We start from the raw sequence: 18,370 nt of genomic DNA, 5'->3' as shown, positions 1-18,370 counted from the left end.
CCAGGGTATCAATGGAGTTAGAAGAGGATGTTAAGTTATTAACCAAAGGAGCAGGAGTTCCAAATACAATAATTGTGTGTGAAGAATACTTATACAGCTAGGTGGAGGTCACAGAGGGTGAAAAATACAAAATTTAAAAGAGAAATAAATCTGAACGTCATCAGCATAGCAATCAACAAAATGCTTGCACTTCCTGATTTGGTTTTATTCTACAGAGTGGATTTATCATAAGTTTTGGTTTATTTATTCTTAATCAGTATGTTGAACATTTAAATGGTTAATATTTCTGCAAGAATGTTGGTCATTTTGTTGGGTTCCTATGCTCTGTGGCTTTCACATATTTTACACAGAATTCAAACTTTATAAAAGATGCAGTTTAAACACAGAACCATTCCTGTTGACTCTCCTTCTCATTAAAATGTTTTAATGATTCTCATTAAAATATCCTCACTCACTTTCTCCCAGTCAGATTAAACTTTTCTTTTTTACAGAGTTTTCCTAACTGGTAAAGTTCTTGAGTATGTGAAGAGTTAAAGCTCTTTAGACATTTGCCAGTAGGCTCAGAATTGAATTGAAAGTGTCTGGTGGATAAAATGAGATAGAAGAAGGGGAACTTTCAATAAAGAGAAGCACTGATGTTTTGCAAAAAAGCATAAATAATTATGACTGGAACTAAACTTCTCTTTAATTATGCTAGAGGGTTTGTGAATTTTGAAAGCTGCTGTCAGAGTCAACCCTGGAGGAAAAGGAAGCAAATAAAAAGAAAAGGTTGTTGTGGGGTGAGGATTTAGATGCTGCATCTGTGGTAATTAAAACAAAAAGCATGACAAAATGAGCAAATCTTTGTCATTAGTGTACTGTTTTCACAGAGAGACTTTCTCTTACTATTTTAAATCTATCCTCAGCATAATGAGGTCTTTGTGAGTTCTCCAGCCATTTGTTATGCAATCAGACGGCGCTGACGGGAAAACAGTTCTCCCATTTAGGAACGTAATGGGAAGTGCTATGTTAAAAAGGAAAGGATCACATCTTGTGTTATGACTCATGGAACATAGAACCATGGGAAAAGGCTGATAATGTCCTGACTGATTCATGGTCAGCTTGGACCTTTACTGGACATGGAACAGCTTGTTGTTGCTACTACGGTCCTGTCGGCTAGGTTTCTCAATCCACTGTTACAAATCTGCGTTAGCCTGTATTCTTGTAGCCTGAATTCATCTTTGCACAGGATCAGCTGACAGCTATTCAGAGTATTACAAGTCTTATCCAGCTAATTAAAACAAGACAGATCCACTTGGCTCTGCACAAGACCACCAGACACCTCCTTGCTTGCAGCTGTTTTTACTCTCAGTATTTTCTTTGTTTAATCATTCTCAGGCACACAAAGCCCCCCATAAAACGGAGTATCGCTGAAATTCCACCAGATGCAGATGAAACTCAAGCATTTGCTTTCTAGCTGTCCAAGCAACCAGTAAAACTTTGACCCAATGCAGCATGATAGATCTCTTATTACTGGGTTTTCTGCTCAGAAAGTGGCCCACTGCCAAAAAAAAGTCTTTCCTCACTGTGGGAAATGTGTAACAATGTAATGGGAAGGTTGCCTGGGAGTCATTCAGTGGTCTGAGCTGTAAAATAGGAAAGGACTCGTGTATGTGTGTGTGTAAAATCCAAACACTGTGGAGAGTATTACCAATTCTGGACCATAGAGTCCTTTAAACAGCCAGCTTAAAATTTTGGCAGACTGAAATAAAACTGTATTTTTCATGAGGTGTGCAGATTTTTTCCCTCTCCTGCTCCCCAGTTTTGCAGAGTCAAAGCTGTGTTTGCTGATTGATTTATGAAAGCGAACAGAGAGAGGCCTGCCTGTTGGGACTGGGGGTTTGTGTCACATTGAAAATAAAAATCTGTGTAAAGAATAATGCATTATTTGTCTGACAGGTGTAGTCTGTTTGTTCTGCTGCAGACGGGGGAGACAGTGAAGCTGGCCCAGTTTGCTGGTGGCAGCAGGGTTGCTCTTTTGTGATTCAAATCAATAAACAGCAGCTTCAAGTTGTTCACATTTTGTCACATTACAAACTCAAGCTTTAATGTTTTTAGGGGGGATTCATGTGATCAGCCTATGTGACATATGGTATTGGCTCATTTGCACATCTAGAGACGGAGATTTTTGGCTATTTTTCTTTTTCAAAAATAGATTAAGCTGAATCAGATTTTTTTGAGTGTCTAAAACAGGGGTCTCAAACTCCAGTCCTCAAGGGCCGCAGTCCTGCAGTTTTTAGATGTGCCACAGGTACAAAACACTGGAATGAAATGGCTTAATTACCTCCACCTTGTGTAGATCAGTTCTCCAGAGCCTTAATTATTCTATTCAGGTGTGTTGCAGCAGAGGCACATCTAAAAGTTGCAGGACTGCAGCCCTCGAGGACTGGAGTTTGAGACCCCTGGTCTAAAACAATTGTTTTCAAGTGTTGGCAGAAATTTCGGCCAAACTGCATTTGAACTTTGTTCCATTCTACAGGATTTGATCTTAATCAGTTAATAATAACTTTAGCACGTTGGCTGTAATGTTTAGTTTGTTACGCTTCGTTCCACATGTTTGCAATGTCTTCAACACGACTTGCGGCAAACTTCTTCATCCATTCAATGTTGGCTTTCTTGCCACTCTTCAAAATTGCCAGACTTTCTAATAAGTATCATGTTGATAAATTTTGTAGCCCAGAGCTACCACCAGGAGGCACAAGGTAACCTAACGCTGCTTTAACTTCCACAGCTTGTGTTCCTTTTGTGTCTGTGATGCTAATTGTTCACTAATGTTCTCCAGTAAACCTCTGAGGCCTTCACAGAACAGCTGGACTTAAAATGAGATTAAATTACACACAAGCAGACTCTGCTCATTCACTAGATGACTTCTAAAGCCATTTGTGTTCATCGAATTGGATTTAGGAGTTTCAGAAAGATTAGGATGAATACAAATACACAATGGCTTTTTAGATTTTTACGTGAATGTAAATGAAAACCATGTAGCATTTTGCTTTCACTTCTCAATAATGCACTACATTGTTTTGATCTGTGAAACAAATGGAAGTGCAGTTGTAATGCGTCAGAATGTGTGCAAGTTAAAGTGATAGGAATCATTTTGAAGGGTTCTGCATGTGCAAATAATACATTTAAATAAACAAATTTCCTTTATTTTCTGCCTCACATTTGCTCACAGAAACACTTTTGAGTTTTCCAAATTACTGCAGCATTTTACTTGTTTGCAGATAAACAGCCAAAAAAGATGGACTGTGTACATTTTGACTAAAGTAATAAAAATTCTTGGCACCTTGAAAAGAAACAAATAAAACTGTTGCCTACTCTTTCAGTGTGAAGGAAGTGTGGAAACAGTTGTAAGCTCTTTAAAAGATTCAGGCCCAATTTCTTGTTTTGGAATTGCACCTCCATTTCGATGGATTACAGTGCCTCTTTTCTTTTGGGGATCAAGGAGAAATGGTCATTCGGCTGTTTAAATGGGCCCACAACGTCCCGACCAAGGACTCCTTTCAAGAGGGACACCTTATTTTTGTCAAGAGGAAAAGTAAGGCTAGGAACGGGATTGGTTATTTTTATCTTTGTATTGTAAATTGCTTTGATTGCCTAATTTTGATCTATTTTTTCAGTTAAATATATTTTTGCAGTGAGTAACTAAAAATGAAATGACCTTTTATCTTATTCTGAGAGATCGACCTGTCAGGATGATTTTTCTCAGCGGCTTCCTGCCTGTCAGTTTCACTCTGCTCCAGACTTTCAGATCTGCCTCTGTGTCCATCATTATTAACTTTCACTGTGAAGTCAAACTATTTTCAAACCAAACTTACCTCTGAATCAGCACCATTTTACTGTGAAAGGCTGAGACAGCCATATGCAGGTGGTATGAGTGTTTTAGAGCTTCCTGGCTTTCCATAAACATACTATGCATGCCCGACATATGCTTCCTCTTCTGCGAGACACTTGGAAGCAAAGGCTGTTAGACTGGAACAGCTTGCAGCTTATATAAATGATCCTGCATGTTGTGTGTCTGCTGAATGTGATGAATAGGATCAGCTGAGTAAATGCTGATGTACTTCATCATTTAGATCAGCTGGTGGAATGACGTGTGCGCTGCACCTGAGTGGGCTCGCCTGAAATGACTCCATGATGTTGGTGTCATAAGAACAAAATAATTTTAAAGGCAGATTTATACTTCTCAGGCGGCTCAGCTGCAAGTAAACTATACAAGGTTTCATCTCAACCTGCAGTTCACAATAAGTCTGTAGATATCAAAGCCAAGTCAAGTCTAAGCAGAACTCAATGTTTCGCTGTTTTGCAGTTTTCTGAAAGTTTGTTCCAGATATTAACGTGCTACCCAAACTAATCTGATATATGGGTTTAAACATTCAATGTCTGAAGACATACAACATGTGATAGTGCTAATGAATGTTACAAGGATGATATGACTTGAGATAAAGAAAGAAATACTGAAATGATGGTTAGGTATTAAAACTGTGTAACTTTACTACTACTAATAATAATACCAACAAAGATGAGGTGCAGGATGGTGCAGTGTTGCCTTGCAGCTAAAGTTGGGTTCTGATCCTGGCCCGAGGTCTTTCTGCATTCAGTTTGCATGTTCTCTGTGGATAATTCAGCCACCTCCCACGGTCCAAAAATAGCATGGTAGGTAAATTGGTCTCCATTTATTTCCCTTGGGAGTGAATGTGTGTACATGGTTGTTTGTGTTGTGTGTGTGTGCCTCTGTGTGGCCCTGTGATGGATTGGCAACCTGTCTGGGGTCTACTTTACCTTTGGTCCAATGACAACTGGGCCCTGCATGGATAACTGGGTGTAGATAATTGATGGATGGAACAGTAAAGGCATAACAGAACATCTGGAAGTCCTTGTAAAACATTTGCTGCTGCATTAGAAACATCACCAACAATTTATTGCCATAGGGAGCATGAATGCTTGGTATGCATTGAAGAAGCCACTGCAGTCCAAGTAGTTCTTTGTGTTATTTATACTGATGATAGCGGAATAACAGTGCAATCCTGCTGTGCATTTACCTTTAAAAGTAAATATCTGCATGCAGGTGAATGAACGGCCTAAATAAGAGAACATTCCCCTCTCTATTTGGAAACCCAACAATGTCAAGAAAAATACCCCATAAAACATGCAACCAATGGAGAATACTGGCAAGCACTTAAAAAGTGTAATCTAATACAGGCAGATGTATATTTCATAGTGTGACACACTGAAACCCAGTTTAGAACAAAAGTGCTTGAGGAGCTTTTTCTTCTTCAGTGAAATTGAAAGCACAGCTCTGATTGTGACTTTTAACTCTGTCACAAATCCTTAAGCTTGTTTACATTTTCCTAACTTTTGGTTCTGTCAGTCATGTACGTGTAAGAGCTGAAGTCTGCTTTGCAATCAATACTTTGATATCTCACAGTTCGTTCATGTAAGAAGATTTTAATATTATCCTCTTTAGTGCAGCCTGCTGACAGGAGTGCATGCTTTGTATGACATTATTGTCTACGTTGATGCTACTTTTCCAGCCTTTTGCCGCCTGTTGTTTACTCGATCTGCCGCTGACAGGCTGACACAGCTGGCGGCTAATGACTTCACACTTGAGAGGACAGCCTTGTTCATTCCTCAGAGATAATTTCACATCTCTATCTTTGCTACTTGTGAGCCTTGATTGGGAGAAGATTAATATATTTTATAACCAGCTGGTAGAGCCATTGGAGAACACAGGGTGTGAAGATGTCCATTAAATATCCTTCTGGGTGTCAGGTGTTACTGCCTAATTGGTTTACTGGCTTTATTAATTTTAAGCAGAGTGCAGAGGTGGCAGTAACTAAGCAAACACACCAATAGCTGAGCTGCTACAATTAAAGTCAGTATAACTCCTGTGTGTAAATAGTAAAGAACTGCTTTATTAGGGACTGCACAGTCAACACAGCTTGTAAGTAGTCTATTAGTTTAGCAGCTGTTAAATTTGTCTTACCTGAGCAGCGTTGTAAATGCCTCTCTCTACGTACTTTATTAAAGTATTTGTCAGCAAACAGAAGCTCTTCTTTTGCATGGGAAAACATAATTTTCTCCCATGCAGTGGTGACTGCGGCACTCCATCGTGATGGTTTCCAGTATTGTCATCAAAACGATGTTGTTAGTGTTCTTCAAAACACATTTTAAATGGCACCTTCTTTCTCCTGTTGTGCCTCATCCTCTGTGCCTCAGCTTCTCTCCCAACAACATTGTTGGATGTATACAAACCTTAATGTTGTTTAAATCTTTTTTTTGATATCTTGAATGTGTTGAATGAGACAAGGAACAAATATGGATTAAGCTTCTAAATTGATTTTAGATGCAAAATGAAGTCCAAGTTTAACAGTTAGAACCGCAGAGTTCTGGTTTGATGGTTTGTTCAGCAAAGTGTGATTTAGATAGTATCTGAACTTCTTGAATAAGTTTTGTCGCCAAGAAACAAGAAAAGAAGTCCAGTTGTTCGGTTCTGCTCTGCCTAACATTAGGACATTAAAAGGCTTGATTAGAGATTTGTGTATTTACAAATAAATACATTTCACAGTACTTTTGTAAAAAAGATAAATAAAAAAAATAAAAAAAATGAAGACAATTCAGACTTGTAAACAGCTAAGCTATATTTTTTTCTTTATCAACAGGGACAAAAAGGCTATTCTGGTCCTTGTGGTCATCCGGGCGAACCTGTGAGTAAGCTTTATTTCAATTGATGCAAAAAGTGCTTCAGATGCTTTCTGCAACAAGAAAGCAGCTGTTGCTGCTGTAAATGTAGAGATGAGAGAGATGTGACATATTTAATCCCTCATCTGAAGACTTTATGTGCCTGCAAGAGACAAAGTTGATATAAAAGAACCATCAGTAAATTGTTATTTACAAATTAAAATAGAAAAATAACTTGCTTTTTTTTTTTTTTTTTACAAAAAAATAAATTTAAAAAAGTAGTCAAATCATATCAAGCTATATGTAATTCACAGACAGTTGTAGCATCAGTAAGAGATTTCTGGCTGAAGTACAAGTAGTTTGAACTTCAAGAGTCATTCCTCCTCCACATTATCCTCCATCTCTTCTCACCACTTTCTAACCTTTGCATAATCTTTCTTTCAAGGAATGTGCTGTCTCACAACCAGAATAGGAAGAAATTTCTCCGTTTATTTTTTAACAGAATTACATATTTTAGCTTAATTATGTGTTTTAAATTTTTAACAACTCAGTTCCTTCTCAGAAAGGTTTTGATATGCCTTGTTAGGCAGTTCAGTTCCTGTCTGCTTAAGAATGTTTTTTTGTGTATTTATTGACGTAATATGTTAATAAATTCTTACTGGATCACTGTGGAATAAATTACATGTGTTCCATAAGCTGTGGCTCTTGGGCAGTGTGTAAGATTGTAGGGTTTGGAGCTAGACAGAAAGGCAAGAACATGCTGGGATTTGTTGCAAGGCAGGGGAATTTTTTAATTAATGGAAAACCGGATCGGGAGCCAACTAACACGAACAACTACTGACCAGATGTTCCAGGGTCAGGCCGGATTCTGAAGATGCTTTAAAGGTACAGCAAATGCTCACTGGCAGCCCACCGCCAACCCCACGAAACCTAATATCAACCTTCGATATCAATACAGAACATGACTTGCTCTTTGCTTGAACTTACTGGTTTTTTCCAGACCCTGCAGTTAAGGGACTTTAATGTTTTATTTCTGTAATATGAAGGTTACTTTTCTGGGGTTTACAGGCTGTATCAAAACATTCCTTATTAAGTTATCAGTGGTCTTTTCTTCCTGTTTAAATATTTTGTGGTATAAACGTTCTGTTATTTCTTCCATTTGATACTTCAGAATATTTGTGCCTCTTATTGCATGACTCACTCAGTTTTAAAGACCACTGAAACTGATGAGACGTAACTGTTGTCAGCGTATGTCAGAATGTGGTTAGCTGTGTGTACACTGTAAAAACAGCCTATAATTTGTGGCATGCCTTCACTTATTGACTTTGTTTAGATTTTCTTATAAGCATTATGTAATATTAAACATTCCTCTCAGAGAGATGCATTTACTTTGGTCTTGCCACAAGGAGGGAATGACTCATGTGTTCATCTGTGCATTATTGAAGATAAATGGATGAAAGTCAAACTGTTCCCACAGTAGTTGTGCCACCAAGTGACTTGACTACATTGCACTCTCACTTGCTGTCAGATTAAATAGTCTGAGTGGTCATATTTGTTGTGTCGCCACTTAGACATTATTGTCTTGACTAAATGAAAGGCCTTCATTGAAAGTTTGGAGAGTTTAATGGTGTAATATCTGCAACTGCCAATTGTTGCAACACAAATACATCACTTATTTTCATCAGATTTTATTTCTATCTTTGCTTGTCCTCTGTTACTGCAGTCAGGCTAAAAGAAAAGCTATCTGCACATAAAAAATAATTTTCCAGAAAATTGCTGACTCCTTCTGCCGATCAGCTGCTCCTTCTTCTTTTCGTTTTCCACCTTGATCCTTGTCCTCTTCTACCTCTGACTTCTGTGCTGTCTTTGTTTCCACAGGGTGAGCAGGGAGATGATGGAAGCCCTGGGGCCAAAGGCTATCCTGGCAGGCAGGTGCAGTAAATCTAGTGTTGCGGTGCTGATTGAGCAGGGACAAACGCACACTTTCACACACACACACACACACACACACATACACACACACTGAGTGAATAAAAGTTGGTTAGATTTTATATAATGGTATTTCCTCTTGAGATTTAGTGCTTCCTTTGGCTTTTCAAAATTGTTTTTCTGATAAGTAAGACAAATAAAAGTCAGAATAAATAAAGTCCTACATCCAGAAGTCTTAGCAATATTAATGTGTAAGGTATTGTTTAGTACCATACAAACAAAATATCCTTAAATTATCCTCTCACGTAGATATTAATCATATTTTGAATTATATGATTAATATACAAATAAACAAATAAACTGTTTCCAGCATTCACATAAAAGGAACAAGAACCAGAGCAACAGTGCCAAGCATGAAATCTCTCTGGAAATTCCAGGACTTGTTAGGAAAAATGTCAAAGGTTTCCAAAGTAAGCGCTACCCTGAAAGGAAGAGAGTAATAAAAGTGTGACTAATGCCACAGCTCTGTGGGTACAAATAGGCTTTCTCTGTCCAGTTTGAATAGTGGGCGTCATCTCCTGTTCCAATTCGTTGGAAAGTCTTTAACATAAGAAGTAAGAGACGTACAGCTTTACAGCTCCTTAACACTTAATGCATGTTTTGGCTCAGCTTTAAGCAAAATCCATTAAAACATTTGGATGACTGCCGACGTCTTTTCAAGGTTATGATATAGTTTGGGCACAAGTCACTGTACTTTCTGCTTCATCATGCACACACAGTAAAGTGTAATGGATTAGGTTTTAGCACCCCCTACCATTTCTACATTATGAATCACTCAGGCTTTTGTGGTCATCTTTATGATACTCTGGTGAGAAGTGTTGCATTGAGCTCAGGATTTATGTTTTTGATTGCAGAGAGAGAATGGTGAATTAAATTAATTTATTTATAGATAAAAAAGTTGTAGATGTTGTAAACTGCAGTCATTATTATTATCAGATGTTTCAAAGGCTTAAATTCTTAAAGTAATTTATTCCCATGCATAATTATTTTTATCGCATTTGCATTGACAGAACTGTTTTATTGTGTTTAATCTCAGGGTTTGCCTGGACCTGTAGGAAAAACTGGACCAAAAGGTGTCAGTGTAAGTAGAAACTAAAACGATATCCAGTGTTGTTGTTATTTCCTTTATTACAAACTCTTTAAGATCAGGACCTGAAATATCTGTACCATGCTAATGACTACATAATTGGTTGTTTGTACTTTATGTAATTGTTTTGCCTCATTTAAATAAAATGTGAAATGTTTACTGTATGGCTGTTAACCCAGTGAAGCCACATAAAACCTACATAATAACAAACATTTACAATACTTTGTAAAAGGATTCATACCCCTTGAACTTTCTCATATTTTGTCTTGATTATTATGCAATAATGCAACATAAATTAGTGTGTATTTGTAAAGAAAAAAAGTACAGTTTTCAGAACTTTACAGTTTAAAACCCTGAAAATGTTGAGCCAGTTACCGCTGATATCCCTGTGAAAGTTTACATACCAAGAGATATATGAAACTGAATGTGTAGCTGGAGATGAAAAGGAATAGTTTAGAGCAAAACGTGTTCATGTGCTAGAACAGCCGAGTCAGAGCCATTAAACCGGCTGTTCATGGATGTTTTCCACGCAGCTTGTCGGAGTTCAGGGTGTTCTGCAAAGACAAATGTGGAACGGTGTCAGATGCCGCATGTAAAGAGCTGATAGAGACAAACAGCAAAAGATGTGACTACAAACAGGAACTGTATGCAGTGCTTTGAGTTGTTTTGTCATATTAAATCCCAATAAAATACCTTGAAGTCTGATTGTAATATTACAAAAAGTGTAAAAGTTCAAGGTTGTGAATACTTTTGCAACACACTGAATTTGACATTGGTAAATTCTCAGTGATAACAGTACACAGTTGGTTTTTTTTTCAGAAATTCATAATTTCCAACATAATTCATAATTTTTAAGTAAAAGTGGAGTAGATTAAATACAATATGCTGTTACCATTTCTACTTTTCTGCTGGTTAGGTTTTACACAAAGATCTTCAGAGATCCCTGATGCGAGGGTATGTGCCCTTGGACTACATCGTGGAAGCCAGCACCATGCAGTCCATGGGCATATACACTTACCTCAAGGCCTGGCTCCTCAAGACTTCAGCCTGTCTCAGAAACCTGGCAGAACTGTAACAGATGGCAGAGAAATCTGTGTTGTTGTTCTGATAACTCACCCTTCTGAACAATGTCACCTATCTTTTTCTTACTCCCACTTTGTCCTTTTTCATCATCCTCTTTTTCATTTCATTTATGTGTGCCTTTTCCATTTCTCTCCTCCATCTTTTATTCATCTCTCCAGGGTCACATTGGCATCCCAGGGCTTTTTGGCTTTCCTGGTCCTGATGGAGAGAGAGTAAGTATTAGTGGCTGTGAGTGTCTTGCCTGCAGGGCTGCGTTGTGGCAGTCCATGGGCCAAATGATGAAACAGAAATACATTTCATTGTTGCAGAAATGAGATGCTTGAGGCAGATTTCTACCAAACTAGTAATCTTTAAATAGTGTTTGGATCGGCCCTCATACCACAGCCTACATACAGTGGTGGATAATTCTTGAGTGTAGAAGATGGATATAAATTTATAGAAACCCAGCTATAAATCAAATCCACACCATCAAACCACTGAATCAAAACAAAGGGATTCATATCACGTTTTTTACTTTAGCCGATGTGGATAATGACCAAATTACTGAAATCAGGAGTAAAATTTGTCTTTGTATCTGAAATAACAAATGTTATTGTTTTTATCAAGTGCAAATTTGTTGCCTCTCGCGGCTTTCATGCTCTGATTTCTGTCTCCTTTACAGGGAATTCCTGGTGTGCATGGGAAGAAGGGCAAGATGGGTAGGCCGGTAAAGTTTTCTCTCAACATACTTCTCATTGTTAAGGCAGCCTTGTGGCAGTGAATTTGTTTGTGATCTATGGGATATAACAGTAATGCAGTGATACTGTAAAGTCTTTCAAAATGCCGCTCCTTAGGCCAACTCTTTGATGGTAAACCCCTTTTGGCTTTTTGAGTTGATATGCAGAAAATGGTGCTGAGCAGCATGTTAATGCACTGGCTTGTGGGGAATGTGAGTATTTTCAGGAGGCCTGTTTCATACCTCACATTTTGTCATATTATAATCTCAATATATTTCATTGGGGCTTTAAATGATTGACAAACAGAGAAGTTAATAAATCAAAGTCATGCTGTTGTATGTTTTTTATTTTTATTTTAAGCTATACTGTTGTAAACTTTTGCAGCTGTTTTCAGGCTTCTTTATTCTGGTACCCCTAAATAAAATTCAGTGTGATGTTTAGAAGTCACCTTATTGTATTCAGATCGTTTTACTCTGATAAAATGAAGTACAACCTTGAGAAGTGTCCAGGCTTGCAGCTCTTTTGTGAAGACCTCAGGGGTATTCATTCGTTTGTACTAAACAGTTTCATGAATGTTATTGGGTCGTAAAGGTTTATGTGTCTGCAGTGCATCATGGTTCTTGCTGAGTTTCAGGAATAACTTGGCCCATTTTATACTGGAGCTCTGTGATTCATTTTCTGTGCTTGGCCGTAATAACAAAACTTTGTACTTTTGACAGTTTGGTTATTACTGGGCTTGTGGTGACATTTATCTATCTATTTGTCTGCCTTTCTTTCTTTCATTCTTTCTTTTTTTCTTTCCTTCTTTTTTCTTTCTTTCTTTCTTTCTTTCTTTCTTTCTTTCTTTCTTTCTTTCTTTCTTTCTTTCTTTCTTTCATTCTTTCTTTCTTTCTTTCTTTTTTCTTTCCTTCTTTTTCCTTTCTTTCTTTTTTTTCTTTTTTTCCTTCTTCTTTCCTTCCTTTCTTCCTTTCTTTCTTTTTTTCTTTGTTTCTTTCTTTCTTCCTTATGGGTTTGGCTCTCTGGTGACTTTACCCAGTCAAAAAAAGTCTGATGTCATCGGCGCCTGGAAGCAAACTTCCCGTCATTCTTTGCTATCGCGGAGAAAACAGTAATGTTCTCATGGACACGTGTAGAAACGGGATACTTCCCATGCGCTGTCTAGTAGTACATGATTACTAAATATTATTACGCAATTATGGTCTGTGACATATCTTGAGGTTGAAAAGTACGCGTGTCCAAGTCATGAGCATGATGTTTCTCTTCCTCTGCAGTGGAAAGCAAAGTCTGGTGCTTTCTTTCCTGAGTCAGGAGTAAACTGGAAGAGAAAAGAGATAAAAATGGAAAGTTGTTGTTATTCAGCAAAATGTGCTTCTAGAAGATGAGGAAAAAAGACATTTCAAACGGATTTTATTGCTGGGTATAAAATCTTCCTGGAATAGTTTCTATAGTCAGCTCTGGATTTATAGCTTCATAAATGCTTTACAAAAGTATTCATAAGTTTTCACATGTTGTCACATTGCAACCACAAATGTGTTTTCTAGAAATTTTATGCTATCACATAGTAGTGCAAAATTGAAAGTACAAAAATTAAATTTTTTACAACTGAAAACCTGAGAAGTGTATTTTCACCCTAGAAGTTTGACTTTTTCCAGGATTGCCTTGCATTTAGCTCCACTTATTTTTCTGCCAACCTGAATGAACTTTCCTTTCCTTGTTGAAGAAAAACATCTCTACTGGATGATGCTGCATCCACCATGTCTCACTTTATGTAGGAATTAGGCTTTTTGAATGTTGTCAAATGTTAGTTTTCTTTGACACACGGCAAAGTTTTGAATGTAGGTTATAAAGTCTTATTATGGCTTTGTTTTATTACAGTAGCTTTCCATGAAGGTCAGATTCGACTCCCAAATAGTTGTACTAACAGACAGATTGTCTGAGCTTGTCTCTGCTGCTCCTCTAGTGTTACACTAGACTGATTCTTGAAGCAATGTCCATTTTTGCCAATTAGCTTAGTTCAGTGAAAGTGGATAGGCATATTTTGGTTGGATATAATTTAATAATGTGATCCGGATTTTAATTCTTGGTCTTTAATTCTGCTGTTTGTTTACTGATGTTATCTGACCAACCGCTGTACCTTTCATAGAGTACTGTATATGGATTTGAATTGTTACTAAATTACAGCCCGGTGAACTCTACATAATGTAATGACTTGTGAATTTCAACTTAGCGATGTAAGAGGAAGGAGGGGGTGGAATCCAAGCTCAAATTTTTAAACTTTTGGGAGGACCTTTGAAAACCATGTATCAGTTAACATGTTTTTTTAACTTCCCCATTATGTGCAACTTGATATTTGCAGTAGAACTAGTAATGATGATCTCATTGAACACATCCTGGTAAAAACCAGCTTCTTATTCTGTGCTTTGCTTCATGCAGAGGGTCTCGACTTTTGACTATTGAGAAATAATTGCTTGCTGGCGGCATGGCCTGTGTTGAAGTTTTACCCAGTTGTTAACGTTTGGCCATGACATATGCACCAATTTGACTCTATGAAGCTTTCTCATAAGAACCATCCTACACCATAAAAAGAGAAGTCCTGAGCTGAATGAGTCGGCTGTTAATATTAATTCAATATCTGGAAGCGTTACCAACAGGGACTGTTCATTTGTTACTTTTAGCACTTGCCATTGCTAAAATTACACTCTGACTACAATTTTAAAACCGTGTAGAAAATCAACATCAGTGTTCAGAACTTCTCCTGGTCACTGATTGGCCCTGAGGAACCAGAGCCATTGAAGAATCCTTTTCAATGGGAGAAAGCCCAGACTGAGCTGTGAAGTGAGAATGAAATCTAGCAGAATTTGCCTAGGAAAGCAATGGGTAGTCTGCACTAAACCTGTAATTCTTCAGTAATTTTTATAATATTGCAATGAAGCCGCTAAGATGTTCTTAATACACAAGATCTTCTCCTCTCAGCCTGCCAGCAGGGAGTGAGGGAGATCTCTTCTTTGCTGCCATCTATCATTTGTGTCCCAAAAGCACACACTTTCTGTAGCCAAGCATTGATTTATGATATGTGGCAGCTTGCATGTTAACCTTGGCGCTCTGACAGGCACATGATGAGCATGTGGCATCACAGCTGCATTACATACCTCTAGTTCTGTTTCTATAGTTGAAAACAGAGGACCATGCAGCAAAAAAAAAAAAAAAAAAAGAAAGGCACAGTCAGCAGTTTCTTGTCCAAAGCAGCTTTATTCAGCCGTTTAGGCAAGTCCTGGGGGTTTTGCTTTGGGGGCTCTGTGCACATGTAGACGCTCGTCACTTGAAAACACTCAGCCGCGGAATTTCCTCAGAGTCTCCCAGGAATGAAAGCACTGGGAGAATGTTTAATGGGATTTGCTTGGCTTGACTCTGCAAACTTCTGTTTTGGGGGCCACTTTGTCAATCCCCAGTGTTTGGTGTAATCACCTAAATGGCAAATCATGTAATTTCTGAATACATTCAACATTAAAATGACCACTCTGAGTGTGTAAACATTGCAGTGCCACACAGTTCCCTTTCTGGTTAGCTAACCATTTTGTTTGCGTTTGTTCTCAGGGGTTTCCTGGTGACTTTGGAGAGCGAGGACCGCCTGGCCCTGATGGGAACCCAGTGAGTGGAACTACATTAAAATGAAATATGTCTTTCATGCAAACACAATTATATCCCAAAGAGATTTAAATTGATTTCAACTGCTGATTACACAGTGCACTGTAATTTCACACACAAAAAAATCAACATTGGTTCTCGTCACTTCTCCTGCAGCTGCAAAAAAGCGGAATCATTACTCGGAGATCCAGAATAATGGAGTCAGAGCTTTCTTGCATATTCCTTCACAGCAGGACCATTTCAGTCCGATACAGGAATGACCACAAAGCAACTCCCTGCAGTTGTTCCACTCACCCATCATCATCCATGCTGATGTGAGGGCAGCAGCAGTTTGACTCACTGCTCCTCTTTTCGTAGTTTGACCCTAACCGCTTGTGATTGACAGGGTCAGTGTTAGATTAAAGACTGGCTGACCTCCAACAGTCTGCTGCAGGCTACATTTCCTCTCCCTGCAGTGGGAAGCGGGGATTTTCCATTTGGCCTGATTCATGTTGTTTCATTCAAAGAGAGACCCAAGGAGGTGACAGGAAGGCCACACTGTGCTGTGCTGTGCTGTGTCTTCCATCTCTCCCCTCTTTGCAATGTTTAGAGTGGATGGAGGCAGAGTTTGGACAACAAGCCAGCCTGTATTAGTGGCTAAATCACTCCCTTGAAAAGCTAAACATAGTGGGGAAGAATTTTATTCAGCTTATTAGAGGGGATGGGACCTGCATTTGGGGATGGGAAATATAAAACATATTGTATTCTTTGAAATGGTTGACTAATAGAGACCCACAGTCAGGATAAAAGAGAGTACACCCTTTTTGGAGCGTAACAACATGATCATAATTATCTGGTTTTGGGCATTTTCTATCTTATATATGTGTAATTTTGACTCTAGAAGAGTCTTGTAGCAAAACTGAAACCAAAATAAAAAGTTGTTTAAAAATCAAGTGCATCCTTGCTGCATCTGTAGGAATTGAGAAGGGAGGGAGAGCTGCTAATCAAATGACCTTGAATAAGTGAGAATCAGCAAGATTAACCAGCTTTAAACATCTATCAAAACCAGCAGAAAGTGTCTTTCCCTTAAAAGTATGTTGCTGTTTAACTTAGCTTTGCACTGTTTTGTCTGAACAAAGGAACAGAGTAATTAGGACAGATGAGACCAAAGCATGAGGCCAAAATGCATTTCATATGACAAAAAACAAACAAACAGACAAAATCCATCACGTTGGTACAAACACAGGAACTGGGCACTGTGAACCAGGTGTTGTGCGGTCAAATGTGAAGCCAGAAGCTGGACACATGGATTCACTAAAACTGAGTAATCAACAGCAAAATGATCCCAAACCTCAACATGATTGCGATTTTAAATAGTGTATGTTACCTAAAATTAACATTTGTTTTTGCTTTATATGTTTGTTTGTTTTTTCATTAAAAACATACCCTCCATCTTCTGTGGTTTTGCTTTGATTCTTTCATGCATGTTAGTGAAATCCTTGAATCTCCCATGGCAACCATTCCTGGCTGGATAAAGATTTACTTTTACAAAACTGCTCCTCTCAGCAGGAGTCTCCAGCCGAGCTTCCGCCTCACAGGGCATCCCTCGCCCACGCTTCCCTCACTTAGCTCCTCCAGACTAGTGGCAGCAGCAGTTATCTGAAATTGCACATCTACAGAATTTATGGCTGGAAACATCATAATGGAGGAGCAATGTTGTGATGAAGATGGATTATCAGAAAGAACAGCAGCTTCTTAAAGAGACAGGCCCAATTTCAAGGCGTCAAATTGTAAAGTCTTTCTTTTGAGTGATATACGCAGCATTTTATAACTGAAGGTAACATTTGTACTTTAATGTGTGATAAAATGGCACTATGTGCCTTGAAAAACACATCATGCCCCCCCTTTATAAGAATTGTGCAGCTATAAAGTTTGCCAGTAAAATGAGCGATAGCGATGGAAAAAAATGGGCGAAATCTCCCTTAATGATTTGAGAAATAACCCTATGTAGTTGCTGCTGAAGGAGGTTGTAGAAAACATTTGAATTTGATTAACCACAGGCCTTTCATGCAGTTTTTCCATTTTGGCTACGTCTTTGTTTAGTCAATAATGGCATGGTTTGTGTGCTTTGTTTCACTTGATCTTTTTTATTAGGTTCTAATCAGTTCAAGATTAGACCTGAAGGAAGGTGTTTCACCCTATTTTCCCAGACCACATAAACTTATCTTAGTGGCATCTAATCTCCTGGTTCTTGTTTGTTCAGGGTGAACTGGGAGCCCCTGGTCCGTGTGGAGTCACTGGCCTCATTGTAAGTGGTGATGAATCTTTTTCTGCTACTGATGTTTTAAACATGCTTTATTTTCTCGTGTGATGTTGCTTTAAGCTGCAGTTTTAAAATGAAATTGAAGCCAATAACTGAAATGAGCAACTACATGTAAAAATCATCTCTCTTTAATTACACAGATGATGAAAAAAAGGGCTTAGACATTTGTAATGATTCTATTTTTTTAAAATTAATGCTTTTCAAAAGTGTTGTGAAATTTGTACTTGAATGTTGTGTTGGTTTCAGGGAGATATGGGCTCGAGTGGCATGATGGGCTTACCAGGGTTTCCAGGACTCAAGGTAAATCCTACAGTTTGGACTTGGTACATTATGAGAGATTTAGTTGCTTCGACAAATTATGATTCAAATATGAGTTTTATTGATTCTTTATCTTGATTTTTGCTTTGCTTTTGCTTTAAAGGGAGTGCCTGGTAATCCAGGGGTAGCAGGACTGAAAGGTGATAAGGTGATCTGCAAAAGAATTTCTCATATTATTATTTATGTGTATACAGGAATATTTGTGGAGCTAATATATAAATATAATTTTCTGGATTCTGATCAAAATGAATTCACATCTTGTATAGCTGATCATTGAATGCACAAGAGTAGTAAATTGGTGTTTCCATTGTGAATAATTTTGTTGCATCTTGTTTGTCAAAGGGGGACGTGGGCTTAACGGGAGAACAGGGGGAGTGTGGATTCCAAGGGGACAAGGTAAGAGTTTACTGATCTGGCTAGAGCCAGATTGTTTTTCAGTGACTTTATATGGTCTGCCTTGAGTTAGATCAACTGTTTGTGTGTCAAGGACTAAAGTATGCTTTTTATTAT

General features: G+C 38.2%; 1 protein-coding gene across 1 annotated transcript in view; it reads left to right on the top strand.

The window, feature by feature from the left end:
- The window catches only part of col27a1b (collagen, type XXVII, alpha 1b), a 79,495-nt gene that overhangs the window by 26,281 nt on the left and 34,844 nt on the right, over positions 1-18,370 (top strand). The window contains exons 9-18 of the mRNA XM_044112034.1: positions 6,702-6,746; positions 8,599-8,652; positions 9,746-9,790; positions 11,038-11,091; positions 11,541-11,585; positions 15,190-15,243; positions 17,483-17,527; positions 17,789-17,842; positions 17,964-18,008; positions 18,203-18,256. Coding sequence (XP_043967969.1) covers positions 6,702-6,746; positions 8,599-8,652; positions 9,746-9,790; positions 11,038-11,091; positions 11,541-11,585; positions 15,190-15,243; positions 17,483-17,527; positions 17,789-17,842; positions 17,964-18,008; positions 18,203-18,256 — 495 coding nt within the window. The remainder of the gene's footprint in view (positions 1-6,701; positions 6,747-8,598; positions 8,653-9,745; positions 9,791-11,037; positions 11,092-11,540; positions 11,586-15,189; positions 15,244-17,482; positions 17,528-17,788; positions 17,843-17,963; positions 18,009-18,202; positions 18,257-18,370) is intronic.

This window comes from Gambusia affinis, linkage group LG03 (genome assembly GCF_019740435.1).
Source record: "Gambusia affinis linkage group LG03, SWU_Gaff_1.0, whole genome shotgun sequence".
Taxonomy (NCBI): Eukaryota; Metazoa; Chordata; class Actinopteri; order Cyprinodontiformes; family Poeciliidae; genus Gambusia; species Gambusia affinis.
This window is presented reverse-complemented; position numbering and strand designations above follow the sequence as displayed.